The sequence below is a fragment of the Choristoneura fumiferana genome, chromosome 30, assembly GCF_025370935.1.
Source record: "Choristoneura fumiferana chromosome 30, NRCan_CFum_1, whole genome shotgun sequence".
NCBI classification, from domain to species: Eukaryota; Metazoa; Arthropoda; class Insecta; order Lepidoptera; family Tortricidae; genus Choristoneura; species Choristoneura fumiferana.
The window spans coordinates 322400-336147 of record NC_133501.1 but is presented as its reverse complement, the minus strand read 5'-3'; the positions used below and the strand labels follow the sequence as shown (position 1 = coordinate 336147).

Sequence of the window (13748 nt, the reverse complement as noted above, 5' to 3'; positions counted from 1 at the left end):
AAAATCTAATATTATAATAGTATTATTCTATTTATCTATATAAGTATGTTTATCCGTTGCCTAGTGTCCATAGTCCAAGCTTTGCTTAGTTTGGGACTAGGTCAATTGGTGTCAAGTGTCCCATGAAATTTATTTATTTTATTTTATCATGAATTCTCATACGACAATATTAATTAATTTTAGAGAATCATCGAACGCAGTTTTGCTTTTTTTTTTAAATAAAAAAATATTTCTTGTAAATTTGTTCTTCGGGGACCATCAACTTTTTTCACCCTGAATGTGGAACGAAGGAGTGTTAGTGCATCAAGAAACACCTTGATTCCTTATACCCTATTATTCAACAGATCTGAATACTGCCCTCCTAAGCAAAAAAAGCGGTATTTCAAGAAAAAAAAATTGAGATGTGTAACTAATTTAAGACATTCTGCAACACATGTTCATGCTCATGCGTGCATACCTCAAGTGTTTTTTTTTTTGAGATACCGCGTTTTGGCTTGGGGGGGGGGGGCAGAATAATAGCTGCGTGTGTGTATACAACACAGAAAATTCCTTATTATCTGGAATGAAGTACAGTCACGGTCAACGTCAAAAGGCGAGGGTTTAATACCAAACTGGCTTTTAGGAATGAAAATTTCAAATTAAACCTAGAATTATCAATAGTGTGGCCATATATTTCTTTTTTTATTTGATATGGTTACTGAGGGTAGTTTGTAACTTTGGATGAATATAAAATGCACATATTTTTTCTGTATTTTTGTTGCTAAGTTCCCGTAAGTTTACAATAGATGGCGTAGATTGTAAATAAATATCAAAAAGTAGTACCTTATGCAAACTAAAACTTACTGAGCATTTCTAAGAATATAGTAGTTGACGCCAATATAATAATTCCAATATAGTACGATTAGATTTTCAGTTGACTTGAAACAAATAAATAAGGTAGTATTGAGCCGACAAATAAGTTCCTAGGACAGAAGCCATTTATTATTATGAAAATAAAATAAGTGCCTAATGTTATAGTTATTGCTAAACAAAATCTATGAAGAAAACTCATTTTACCAGATTACAAAAAAAACTTAAATGAGGGTTATAGCCGACAAAATATCGCTAGATGGCGTTAGTATCGTGAGATCCGTTTGACGTTTCAGTCTTGCTTGCGATTGGCTCATTTAGTCATTTATTTGACCAATCACAAACGTGACACAAACGTGAGTTTTCAAATGGACCTTACAATACTAGCGCCATCTAGTTTGTGACAGAAACCTTCATAGATTCCCGGGTTCAAATACCACCTTAAATGGTGTATTATAAAAAAGTGGAACAAAAAGGCACGATGTTGAAACAATTGATTTTTTTTCTTTTTTTTTGTTAAATAACATCAATATTTAATTTAGTTATGATAATCAAACAAAATAAATGTGAAATTATATTATTGATTTACAAGCTTCTAATGAGAAGCGAGAGAAACGGAGATCATTTTAAAAGTGCATTACGAACCAATGATTATTATTCCATTACTCGGTATAATATTTATATGTATATGAATATTTTTGACTGTTATTTCTTATTGGGAAGATCAGACCTTGATTGGCACTTGTTCTTGGACTATTGAAGTATATACATATTAAAAAAAAACTGTTATAACTTATGTTATTGAGGTCTATAATTAACACTAATTACTAAGTGCTCTATAGATAACCACGCAGAGGAAAGCGAAATTAATTTTGCAACATTATTAGTTTTATTAATTTAATACTGCAAAATTGATTCGAGAACAGGGAAAGGTGTAATTAGGGTTCGTAGGAAAACACCACAAATATACTAGTTTCAGAAAAGCTCATATAGTTTTCTTGTTAGTTCCTTAAGAATATCAATAGATGGCGCTTTGATTACAAACAGCACTTCAAAGCCATCTATGATGCATTAATATCAAGGTTTGGTGCTTTATAATTTAGAATTTTAATTTATTTTAGTTACATAGTACAGCCAGTAAACGAGAGCTGAGTTTAAATTCAGGATGGATTAATAAACGGAGATAGAAGTAAAATAAATAGAAAGATTCCTATTTATTAGGTGGCAGCGATCTACAAGTAAGTAATTTAATAATCTCGTATTATGAGGCACGTAACTGGTGAACTAGGGCATCGCAAAACATACACAAATAAACTATTTTTACAAAAAACCTGACTTCAAAAACATTGCTTGGTGATTGTATGTTTTCTTCAAATTTGAATCGGACCAAACGGGAAGTAGGTGTACCCAACAAAGTAATACAATACAATACAAAAAAACCGAATTGGTTTGTAAATGACCAAGTTCTGAAGTAACAAACAAAAAAATAGGGTCATGACCACCATAAGATGAGATGTCTGTCTATAGGCGCGGCGCTGACCTAGACAGTGGAACAAGAAAGTAATGCGGATTAGGGTAGCGGCGCCGTGGAGCTATATAGCGAAGCGGAGCGAAAAAGTAAAGGCCACCATACACATGCTCGCTTATAAGCAAGCTAGTACCTGAAGTACCAGTAGGACACTAAAAAAGCATGCTTAATAGTAGCACGTGTCCTATACACACATGCTAGTAGGTAGCATTTGCTGAATAGTAGCATATCGAAAATACAAACTGAGACATGGATGCACAGAAAAACCAGAAAAAGAGACCAGCACTGGGAATCGAACCCAGATCCTCAGCAATCCGTGCTGCGTGCTATAGCCCCTACACCACCGCTGGACAGGAATCTAGACACGAATTTTTCCTATGCATACATATCTCAGGTTGCTTATTTCTACTATGCTGCTTAAGCAACAGCACCCAAAAAACCAATCATAATTTGATTGCTTAGTAGCGACATCTCTTGTCTGGGTGAGCCGTTGGTTCCGAAAGAATGTGACGTCTCTCGACGAAATAGATGTCGCTAGTGCTGCTGCTTAAGTAGCATAGTAGAAATAAGCAACCTGAGATATGTATGCATAGGAAAAATTCGTGTCTAGATTCCTGTCCAGCAGTGGTGTAGGGGTTATAGCACGCGGCACGGATTGCTGAGGACCTGGGTTCGATTCCCAGTGCTGGTCTCTTTTTTTGGTTTTTCTGTGCATCCATGTCTCAGTTTGTATTTTCGATATGGTTTCACGGGATACCCGTAAAAGTAACAAATTTGGAGTTGAAATAAAAAATACAAAAAGACTCCAAAAAACCAATCAGAATAGTAGCATGCTTTTGTGCTAGTAACTAGCATGTGTAATAAACAGTAGCTTTATGCAAAATGGAGTTGCGGCCTGGGAAAAATCCATTCGCGGAGCTTCCCTGTTCGCGCTCGTTTCTGTCCCGCTCCCGCTTCACCGCTCTTCCTCGCTCCGCTTCCCAGTTAAACCAACACCCTGTCTACTGAAGAGAAGCGGAGATTTTATACAATTTTATTGGTGGATTTTTATCTCGGGCAGCCTTAGGGCATTATTTGTTTTCAGATTCTCGTATTGCGCTTAAATTTCAGGAAATCAGTAATCAGATTTTCCACATTCTACTTGGTTCTACATATGTAGGATACCCAATTGGTATGTCAGTCAGTTTACTCACCATCCCCACAATCAGACATACTTGTTCTTCTGTCCCGCTCTCCGCCGCTTGAAGTTCCCCATTTGTCTAAGGATCTGAGTGTTTTCATCTTCTATCTCCCTCTCCATGCCTGATGTGCCAGGGATCTGACCCCAGAGCTTCAGTTTCGTCGGTAAGTAGATTAAACCGATTAAGGTAAGTACTGAAAAAAATATTGGCAGTTTAAAATACTAAAAAACATCAGACCATGGAAACTACCATTGGGCAAAATATACCATAAGACCATTTATAACAAGTCCAAACATGGTTATGGTTAGGTTGTTGAATTGAAAAATGTTGTATTATTATTATTATTCAGTTAAAAAAATATATCTATAGCTATACTTGGGTCAGATAGCTATTTAACTAAATGTAAACAAAACAATGTCAATTGGTGTTTTAAATACTGAAATTCCCCCATCAAACTATCTAAATATTTACATTTCTATATTGAAATACACTAGTCTAGTTTGTATTACAATGATAGATAAGTAAAATGTTTAAAATCCTTGAATGTACCATCAGCCAAATAAGTGGTCTATCAATTTTTAAACAAGTTCCTATCAAATGAATATGTTGCTAAAGTCGAACTTTCAAGTTGACAGACATCTATTGGCATTATTGTTTGCAAATGAGTATCAACCAACCAAATCTGGCAGCTTAAGTTTGTTTACATTTAGTTAAATACGTATTCAAACAAAGTATAGTTTTTCTACTTAGAAAGAAAGATTTATTTGGTTCCATCAGTGCCACCACCGTACAGTAACACGCACTTACTGTCTTCTTACTGTGTTGTGTTGCGTACTTACTGTTAAGTATGCAGGGAAATACTACATAGAAGTTGAGATTTGTGGAGTGAAAATAGAAGGCCTCCGAGAAATACAGGATAATTGTCAGCATCAGAGACCAGTAGCCCATCGACACCACCCTGTATACAATACACCACAATGATTCTTATTGGAAAACCACATAAAAATACGTAAGGCACTTGTCCCACCGCCGACGATGAGCGAGAAGCGAGTAGAGCGAGTAACTAGAAACGAGTGGGTGAGCAGCGAGAAGCGAGTGTAGTTTTGTCGCTGGCTGTAAGCGAGTGTTCGAGTGCGACGGGCGATTACTCGCTCCACTCGACTCGCTCGTGCGGGGCGGCCGCCAAGCTGACATCGCTGAACGAGTATCTATAGCTCAGCGAGTTTTATAGCTCTTGTCGCTGCGACAAAAGATGTAAGAGCGAGCTCTCGCCGACAGTGTGAACAGCCAGCGATCAACTATTAATATATGTGTCTCTTTTACTGACACAGGATCTTATATCTTTTGTTCTTTTCTTGAGCGAGAAAATAGCCAATGGTTTCCTCGCTGGCGGTGAGACAACTGCCTAAAACAGATACACTAGAATAATATAGCTAGCAGTGGTGGCGCTATGTTTTTTATGTGTTTTAGTTGAATTATGTCCAAATAGGGAATATTACTGCAATGTTCTGTCAGCAGAATACAGCACTAGCACAAACCGTGAACAGTTTTTGAATGTCTTAAATGTCTTTTAAATGACCATAATATATTATTTTTATTAAATTTTTGGAAATTTAGCTCTATTGTTACTATCAATGTTTATTAATAATAAATATGTCATGATCTTTCATGGCCACAAATGTCATGGCAGTTTTTTTTTGCAATTTGTTAACTTGGCAACACTGCCGCATGCATAAATTGTTAAGAAGCATTTCAATACCAAGCAGGCCATAAAATAATTAAAAAAATGTTAGTGTAAAACTCACGGCCTGTAATGTATATAGAGTGTGCAGTGAATCAGAGCCAGAGCCTTCAGCAGCGAGTACATGCCCAGCATCCTGGAGATTGTGAAGTCCCCTGCAATTCAAAATTGTACACATTTACTCATATACTAAATAAATAAAAAAATGGACAGTTAGTATAACTAACCTTTAGGGTCTAGCAGAGGTCAGCCCAGTTAAATGTAAAATAAATAATTAAATTGTAGTTGCTGCTTGTATCAAGGTTTTAATGGTACTAAATATACTGGTATTAAAGGGGTCCATACCAACATAAGAAATAAGTAAATTAAGATTGATTTTTGGAGTCTTTTTGTATTTTTAATTTCAGTTTTAAATATTGTTACTTTTATGGGCATCCCGTAAAATCCACATAGAAAAAGCTTAAGTGAATAAAATAAGAAACAAACAAGCTGAGATATGTGGTGCATAGGAGAAATCCTGTCCAGTGGTGGTGTAAAAGTACAGCATGCAGCACGGAATGCTGAGGACCTGGGTTTGATTCCTAGCACTGGTCTCTTTTTCTGGTTTTTCTGTGCATCTATGTTACATTTTTTATTTTCAATAAGAAATAAGGTCTCACAAACTTTCGTAGAACCCGCATATAGTTAGTAAGTTAACTTAGTTTTAGAGCAGGTACCATTCTTATATACCTACCTAATTGTTGGCAATAAACACATTTTAACCAGAGGCCGTATTATCTAAAGCACTCGGAATCACACTTGTTTGCACCACTTCTTTCAATCACATGGTATAAGGTGAGGGTAGAAAGGGATAGTGCATGAGATCGCGGTCGCCAGAGCGTTAGATAATATGGCCACAGTATCTGCAACACAGGTTTCAATCTGGTACCAATACTATTGATAATAAATCAGTATAATATACCAGTTGAAGACCCAGACTATTACTGACTTTATTACAGAAGTGTAGGCACAATCCAGCTACAAAGTTAATATTCAAATCGATGTCAGAATCAATTGCACGAAGATAGTAAAGTCTTAATACATTACATTGCGTAGCCGCGGCGCTCATGAGTTACGAGTGACTGATCGAATGCCAAAATGAAATGCTACTGGCACGATTTTCCAGGCCTCGTGTGTGGGCTTCAACTTACCATCTAAATGTTCACTGTCTCCATTCTGGTTGAGAAACGACCGGCGTTCAATGTACGATCTACCGGCTGTACCCAAATCCATGAACGCCACGAAAGCTATCCATCCCCGAAAAGCGTATAAAACTTTATTTTGCACAGCCATTATTCACTAAGTAATAATTTAATTTTAAACTACAATTTTAGAAAGACTTTTCAATATCTTTAACACAATCTAACTCGTAAATTTAGAATTCAAATAGCTCTGGAGTTACATGAAGGATTACGAGGGATAAATTAAGCTAATTAAATTAAACACAACGTTTTGGAGGCCTGTAACAATATCAGGCACGTGCCCCCGTGCATCGCACTGCGGTATTTTACCTGCAATACATTTTTTTATATAAAAAATTATAATTAGATGTGAAGCTCCAGCTGAGAACGTTCGCGCACAATCTGAAAATGTCAGTCTTGCTGTCATCTGTCAAATGTCATGCTGACTGGGTTGCAATTAATAAAAAATCAAATTTAACTTTTTAATTTAATAGAGAGAAATTAAAATAGTCGAAAATAAGCTTACAGTATAACAATTGTATACTAGTCAATGTGAGTACATTTTGATGAATATAAAAAAATATATAGTATACTTATGTCATGAAACACGTTTTTTCTCAAAGCACTATAAGCTGCATAAGGTAATTTTTTTAAATCGATTTTTATTCAATCGGTTTTAGAATAAGTAAACTATTACAGAAGATTATACACAACACAAGATACAATAATATGATAGGAAACAAAATTAATAAAAACAACATAAATATACCTAACTATAAAAAGAAAACACCATCTAGGAGGCCCTCCTGCGGCATAGACCCAACACACTGGCGGCATTACCTCTCTGTACAGTTAGAGAAATTCGCTGGGAGAGGTAAGCGCCAGCTCTGGGGTCTCCTGAGGACTCTATCAGCCGGGACGACATGGCTCCCATGAAGGCCTTCATGTCAGCCGACCAGGGACCCATTGTCTCCACTGCGAGCGCCGCAAACTCATAGTCCTTTAAAAGAGAAGAGTATTTGCGGCGCTTGAGAACTTGGGCCTGGTCAGCTGCAGCCCCGGCTTGTGAGTGGGTTGCCTGAATGTGGGACTGCGCGAAAGTGTCGACACACGTTGCGTCCCACACCAGAGCCTTACCCAGCTTCCATGGCACCAGAGTAGCCCCGTCGGGGCGCTTACCATCGTCTCTGGCCATGCCAACGGGTTCAAGGATTGCGGGCACAGAGACGGTGGCAAGCGAGCGGCGGACCAGGTCATTAATGGTGCCATGGCGGAATAAGCGACCAGCGCTTTTGGGGCATGAGAGGCCATGACGTCCCAGCTCATCTACGTCCTTACCACAGGTGCAAGTGTGGGAGATACAAATTCTGCAACCAAGCCTTAAGGATATTGCTATCCTCAAGGTGCTTGGATCCAGAACCGTACCTAACTGACGAGAAGGGAGGGCGTTGAGCCAATGGCCTGACTCCGGGGCTGATACCGCTAGGAGACGGGCACGTTCAGATACGTCCGGGCTATTTTCAAATAGAGAAGCATGGGTTGCTTTCAGCCGAGGGGAGTCCCAATCTTTCTGAATATGACGAAGAACTGGGATGTTCGCTCCAGGACATGAAACACACCAAGTTTCTCTGGCCTCCTTCAGGTACGCTAACTCATCGTCGAGTAACTGTGAAACATTTAAAATGGAACTGACGAGAGGTAGCGAACCATAAACAGAGGACAGGAAAGCCGGTAATGCCACACTAGACGAGGAGCGAACACCCAGCCCCCCAAATCTTATTGGGAGAACCGCTTGGGTCCATGCGATATTGTCAAAATTAATATTTAGAATTTTGGATAATGTAGACTGAAGAGAATTGTCGATGGATGATAAAATGGAGGGGAATTTCCATAAGGGGCAGCTGCGGAGTAAATACATAAATTTTGGAGTGAAAAGACAGAAACGGATAATAAAGAGCGCTATATGTGGGTTTATTTTAAAAAGCAGGTCAGATGTGTTCTTAAATAAATTTAATTTACAGTCAATGACCGGGTTGATTGACTCGTCGAAAATAGGTGATCCTAAAAGAGTGAGAGATGAACTTGAATGAACGGAAATATTTGGAAGAACTGCGTTAACGTTTGTTAAAATTTCAATTTTCTTACCTTGTGAAAGGTGATCCGGTAAAAAAAATTCGCATTTTGTGAAGTTTAAAGAAAGGCCAATGTCTGAAAATTTGTTTATAATGAAATGTAGGTCCTGTAAAACAGTTGAGGCATCCCCGCCAAGGGACCCGTCGTCGAGGTACCATAAATTAAATTTGGAATTTAGACTTGAAATGATGGGATGGATGACTAAACTGAAAATGGCAGGCCCAAGCGGATCTCCCTGTTGGCAACCCATGCTCGATAAAATAATTTGGTCCCCAAAAAGTAACTTTGATGGCGCTCCGTAGCATTGAAACAAGTAGGGATAAACTTCAGGAAGTTCTTTTTTCACTTCAGCTAACAGAGCACCGCGGTCGACCGAATTAAAGGCGTTTTTTACGTCTATTTTAACAAAAACCTCATAGTCCGGACGAGACAGAAAGGTGCGTGCAGCGTGTACAGCTGCTTCGCAGCCGCCTTTGACTCCGAACCCTAGCTGTCGAGGTTGGAAGATGTGGGTTAGCTTCTGGTGAAATTTTCGACAGCACAGCTTCGAGGCCAAGCGCCTAAAAGTGCAGCCAACCGCGATCGGACGGATGCCGCCATCCTTTTTGGCCAGGGCTACAAGGTTGGCACCATACAAAAGCGGAACTATATAGGAGTAAACTATTACATTTCTGGAATCTAAGCAGTTAGTTATGACACTCATAGTTTCACACAGTTCGTTGCAGACTATGTCTTAGCCGTTTTTTCTGCAATTTTCAATGATTTTCAATATAATTGAAGAATTTTATTGTCCAACCGGTTTGTCGATTTTCTGTTATCGATTATGATCATGATGCACGTGCTGCCATATACCAAAATGATATAAAATCCAATTGAGGCTGGTCACAAATTACCTAAAAATATCGTCGCCATATTGGTATTGTCAAAAAGTTCGGGCTATATCAGTATTGGGAAAAAATGATTTTTCACCCATATACCACTGTATTCTCGCTGTTTGTGTAATTTATCATAACCGTGCGTGACTTTAGATGTTTCGTTTTTCGAAACAGTTGTGTAATTTGGTTCGCAAATGATGTTTTCGGCGGAGAAATGTTCGGATCTGAGCACGGGTACTTCGGAGGCGACGGAGCATCAGACCGGTGGCAGCGAGGGTTTGGGGAAGGAAGGAGTGCCTCCGGACGAGGTGGCCTCGGCCGTGGCAGCGGTCTCTGACGAGATCGGGGACATTCTGAAAGATGAGCTGGGTGACGCGGACAGAGCTGACCGTATCGGCGCGGAGTTGGCAGGGCTCAGCGCGGAGCTGGGGCTCCTCGCTGGGCTGGCTGACGGCGAGCCTCAGCAAGACTTCCCTTCCCTCTTCGAAATCGCAGTAAGTCCAGTCGTTCCTTTACCAAAATGGCTGACTAATTGTCTCTCTTTCTAAAGTGCATTTCAAGCAAAGTGACGTTCCCACGCTGAAAAAATCGAATATGTGCGTAATTTTCGCGACTAAAGTTGTAAGTGTGTGTCATTGACCTTTAGTACTTCTATGATGTACATTTTGGCCATGTGACAAGGCATGGCTAGACAAGGGCATGCATTATGTACATTATCTATTTACTACAACACAAATGCAAGTTGTATGCAAGTGTTTGAATATTTGTTAAAAAATGTGACGATTTTTCAACTATTAATAAAAGCAAAGAAAGAAAGAAAGAAAATACATTTATTCCATACATACATACATACATTTATTATACATTTATTTAATTGTACCACATTTTTTCTGAATAAAAATAATAATAATTATTATTATTAATAATAATAATAATTATTATTATTATTCACAACACAAGACTCAACAATAGTATTAAGTAAAAATAGACAACACATAGGAAAGTATGTGTGTTGTCAATGCGGTTGGTCTGTTAATAGACCTTGTTCATTATTATGTATAATTGAATAATCAATCATTTAAGTAATTGGGTTATTTTTAGAAACAAGAACATTTTATACTGGTTTACAATTACAATATAACCAGCAATCTTCTCATTGTTATGTATTTGTTATTGTTTTGTGTTTAGTTTGATCAGATATTCCAGAAATCTTATAAGTATAGTCTTTTTGTGTTGTTCTGAAATAATGTGGCTATTGTAAAAAATGCTTTCCCAAAATGACTCTTTGTCAATCACATATTTTCTAGAATATTTCCCATCTTACAAATCGTCACAGATATTCAATGTAGAATTTTGATGAAAAATAGAAATCCTATTATAGTGTGTGTCATTGACCTTTAGTACTTCTATGATGTACATTTTGGCCATGTGACAAGGCATGGCTAGACAAGGGCATGCATTATGTACATTATCTATTTACTACAACACAAATGCAAGTTGTATGCAAGTGTTTGAATATTTGTTAAAAAATGTGACGATTTTTCAACTATTAATAAAAGAAAAGAAAGAAAGAAAAAAAATACATTTATTCCATACATACATACATACATTACATACATTTATTATACATTTATTTAATTGTATCACATTTTTTCTGAATAAATAATAATAATAATTATTATTATTATTATTATTCACAACACAAGACACAACAATAGTATTAAGTAAAAATAGACAACACATAGGAAAGTATGTGTGTTGTCAATGCGGTCGGTCTGTTAATAGACCCTGTTGCTTATTATGTATAATTGATTATACTAATTTAAGTAATTGGGTTATTTTTAGAAACAAGAACATTTTATACTGGTTTACAATTACAATATAACCAGCAATCTTCTCATTGTTATGTATTTGTTATTGTTTTGTGTTTAGTTTGATCAGATATTCCAGAAATCTTATAAGTATAGTCTTTTTGTGTTGTTCTGAAATAATGTGGCTATTGTAAAAAATGCTTTCCCAAAATGACTCTTCGTCAATCACATATTTTCTAGAATATTTTCCCATCTTACAAATCGTCACAGATATTCAATGTAGAATTTTGATGAAAAATAGAAATCCTTACTAATAACTTTACTTTTTGTCCATTATTAATTAAACTTTCTCTCTGTTACCTCTTGGCACTTAATTTTTATATAGAGATACATAGATTGAAACCCTGGAACTGGGGAGGCCATTTTGATTGCAACGTTTAAATATTTGCATTGAATAAACACAAGAAAAGTAAAACAAAACATTGAAACAATATTAAGTATTATATAAAGTGCTGATGTGATCAATTTTAAGAAACTTATTTTAGTTAGTTGCCCTGTCAAGTGATTAGATAGATAGCGTATAGCTATTTATGCAACTGTATTGTAATAGGGGTCCTTAAATCATGAGTGTGGTTTCATGAAACAAGGTGTAGCCGAGTTTCATAAAAGGGTCACATAAGTGATTTAAGGCCTAATTAGGTGCATACAGTTGCATACAATATTTTATCTACATCTACTCTATGCCTACATGCCCTGGTACTATAATGAACTTTATTATACTGATTTCTGTATCCAATTGTATCGTAATGACCATTATGATACAGCCATGTTCATAATAGAATCCAATGTCATAATGCTGGTCATTATTCATTATCTATGGTTTTTGAACACATGATGGAGGATTTATTATATGGGTGTAAAGAAAATCATTTATTCCCATTAAGAATTCACTGAATTTCACATTCATTTACGTAAGAGCTTAATACTTAAATTTATTTGTTTAACTTATTTGGGTGGAAATAAAATGGATTTACTAACTCTTGCTAGCTCTTGGGACTCCATCTGCAATAAAGTTTGTTGTTATCCCGCAGAAACTATGCATTATTGCAGAAGAAAATCTATCTTATGTCCTTGTTTAGGTCTTGGGCTATCTCCATAACAAATTTTATCTCAATTGGTCAAATATGGTCCTGACTAGTTGTAGAACCATTTGTATGGTAATGTATACACTAGATCTGAGAGAAATCGGATGGCGGAACCATACAAACAGTTGTACAACTACTCCGGACCATATTCTCACAGATTAACTTAATGGCATAACCACTCTTAGCTTTTTAAAATGACTAACATCCACTAGTTTGATACTGTCAAAAAGCTACCTTCCTTCATAATTCCAAATCGACAACTCGCTAGTGCTACGGTGTTATTACAGATGGGCCACCGTGTCTCGGGCAGCGGGACTTCTTCGTCGTCCTCCTGGTCCGGCGGCGGCGCCCGGCGCGCCTCACGTCCACAGCGCGCGCCCCGACGCAAGCCCATCGCTAAAGGGAAGGAGGTACTGACAGTGCAGTCGGAGAAATACTAAATTGATCTCATTTTTTAAACCGGTTATGGCATTTTCCTCTGCGGCCTGAACCAGTTTTGAAAATGACCAAGTTTAAATAATTTATTGAATCAGGCGTTACCTACTTTGCGGAGGTCCATAATAATGAACTACAATGGCTTTGCTCATCCGCAACCTTACGATAACTATGTCTATGCGGCAAATGTGTGTTCATGCAGCTCCTCCACCTCCACGTTGTAAGAACACAGAAATCACACAAACCTAACTATCACCACCACTACATCGACCCGTTTCGAACTCAACCAGAGTTAATCCTCAGATCAGCACAGTTTTCACACTTTTTATCAAATACCTTAGGCATATTAACAACTCCAATCTGATATCTCACAGATATCTCGGCGACGGAGTGCGGCGGCGCGGCGCGCGGCGTCGATGCGCGTGCGACGCGTCGAAGTGGTCTCCGACGCGTCCGACGTCGGCGCCGACTCGGACTCCGACGGCCAGTGGACTGAGTTGGAAGATGCTTGTTAGTATATGATATATTTAGAGAGGGAGAGCAAAAAACCGGGTAGGTGTAGGAATCCTCACAAATATTAGGCCTATTTTCATTATTCATTAATGATATTCACAGAGGCGAAATGTCGCTAGATGGAGTTAGTATTGTGAGGACCGTTTGATGTTGATGTTGATTTGTGTTGCCAGGTTCATCGGACAACTCGTCCACTAAGGACGCGGCGCAGTCTTTTGAGTCTGCGTGCAACGGTTACCAGCACAAAGCAGCGGTACGTCTTGGTCGTAGTGGACATTGGATTTGTGTCCATCATTTTATAGTCAGCTATTAGCAAA

General features: G+C 37.8%; 2 protein-coding genes across 4 annotated transcripts in view; one reads left to right on the top strand and one right to left on the bottom strand.

Moving 5' to 3' along the window:
- Positions 1-1385: 1385 nt before the first annotated feature.
- Positions 1386-6909, bottom strand: LOC141444808 (uncharacterized). 3 transcript variants are annotated; one of them, XM_074110469.1, is made up of 5 exons: positions 6490-6909; positions 5364-5454; positions 4398-4516; positions 3571-3751; positions 1386-3381 (listed from the first exon to the last, which is right to left on the bottom strand). In XM_074110469.1, the coding sequence occupies exons 1-4, from the start codon at positions 6629-6631 to the stop codon at positions 3582-3584; spliced, it is 522 nt and encodes a 173-aa protein (XP_073966570.1). In that variant the 5' UTR covers positions 6632-6909; the 3' UTR covers positions 1386-3381; positions 3571-3581. The 3 variants fall into 3 exon arrangements, with proteins under 3 accessions (XP_073966570.1, XP_073966571.1, XP_073966569.1); XM_074110470.1 differs by having other exon boundaries at positions 1386-3378; XM_074110468.1 differs by having other exon boundaries at positions 1386-3751.
- A 2640-nt stretch (positions 6910-9549) lies between these two features.
- The window catches only part of LOC141444437 (uncharacterized), a 65285-nt gene continuing 61086 nt past the window's right edge, over positions 9550-13748 (top strand). Inside the window, 4 exon segments of the mRNA XM_074109986.1 lie at positions 9550-10021; positions 12771-12893; positions 13293-13428; positions 13605-13684. Of these exon segments, the coding sequence (XP_073966087.1) occupies positions 9722-10021; positions 12771-12893; positions 13293-13428; positions 13605-13684 (639 nt within the window). The 5' untranslated portion in view covers positions 9550-9721.

Excerpts from the sequence above, each read along its gene's own strand:
- LOC141444808 (XM_074110468.1), bottom strand. The coding sequence starts at position 6,631 with ATGGCTGTGCAAAATAAAGTTTTATACGCTTTTCGGGGATGGATAGCT. Across the intron at positions 4,517-5,363 it reads CTCTATATACATTACAGGCC|GGTGGTGTCGATGGGCTACT; the intron begins GTGAGTTTTACA and ends TATTGTATACAG. Across the intron at positions 3,752-4,397 it reads ATTTCCCTGCATACTTAACA|TACTTACCTTAATCGGTTTA; the intron begins GTAAGTACGCAA and ends TATTTTTTTCAG.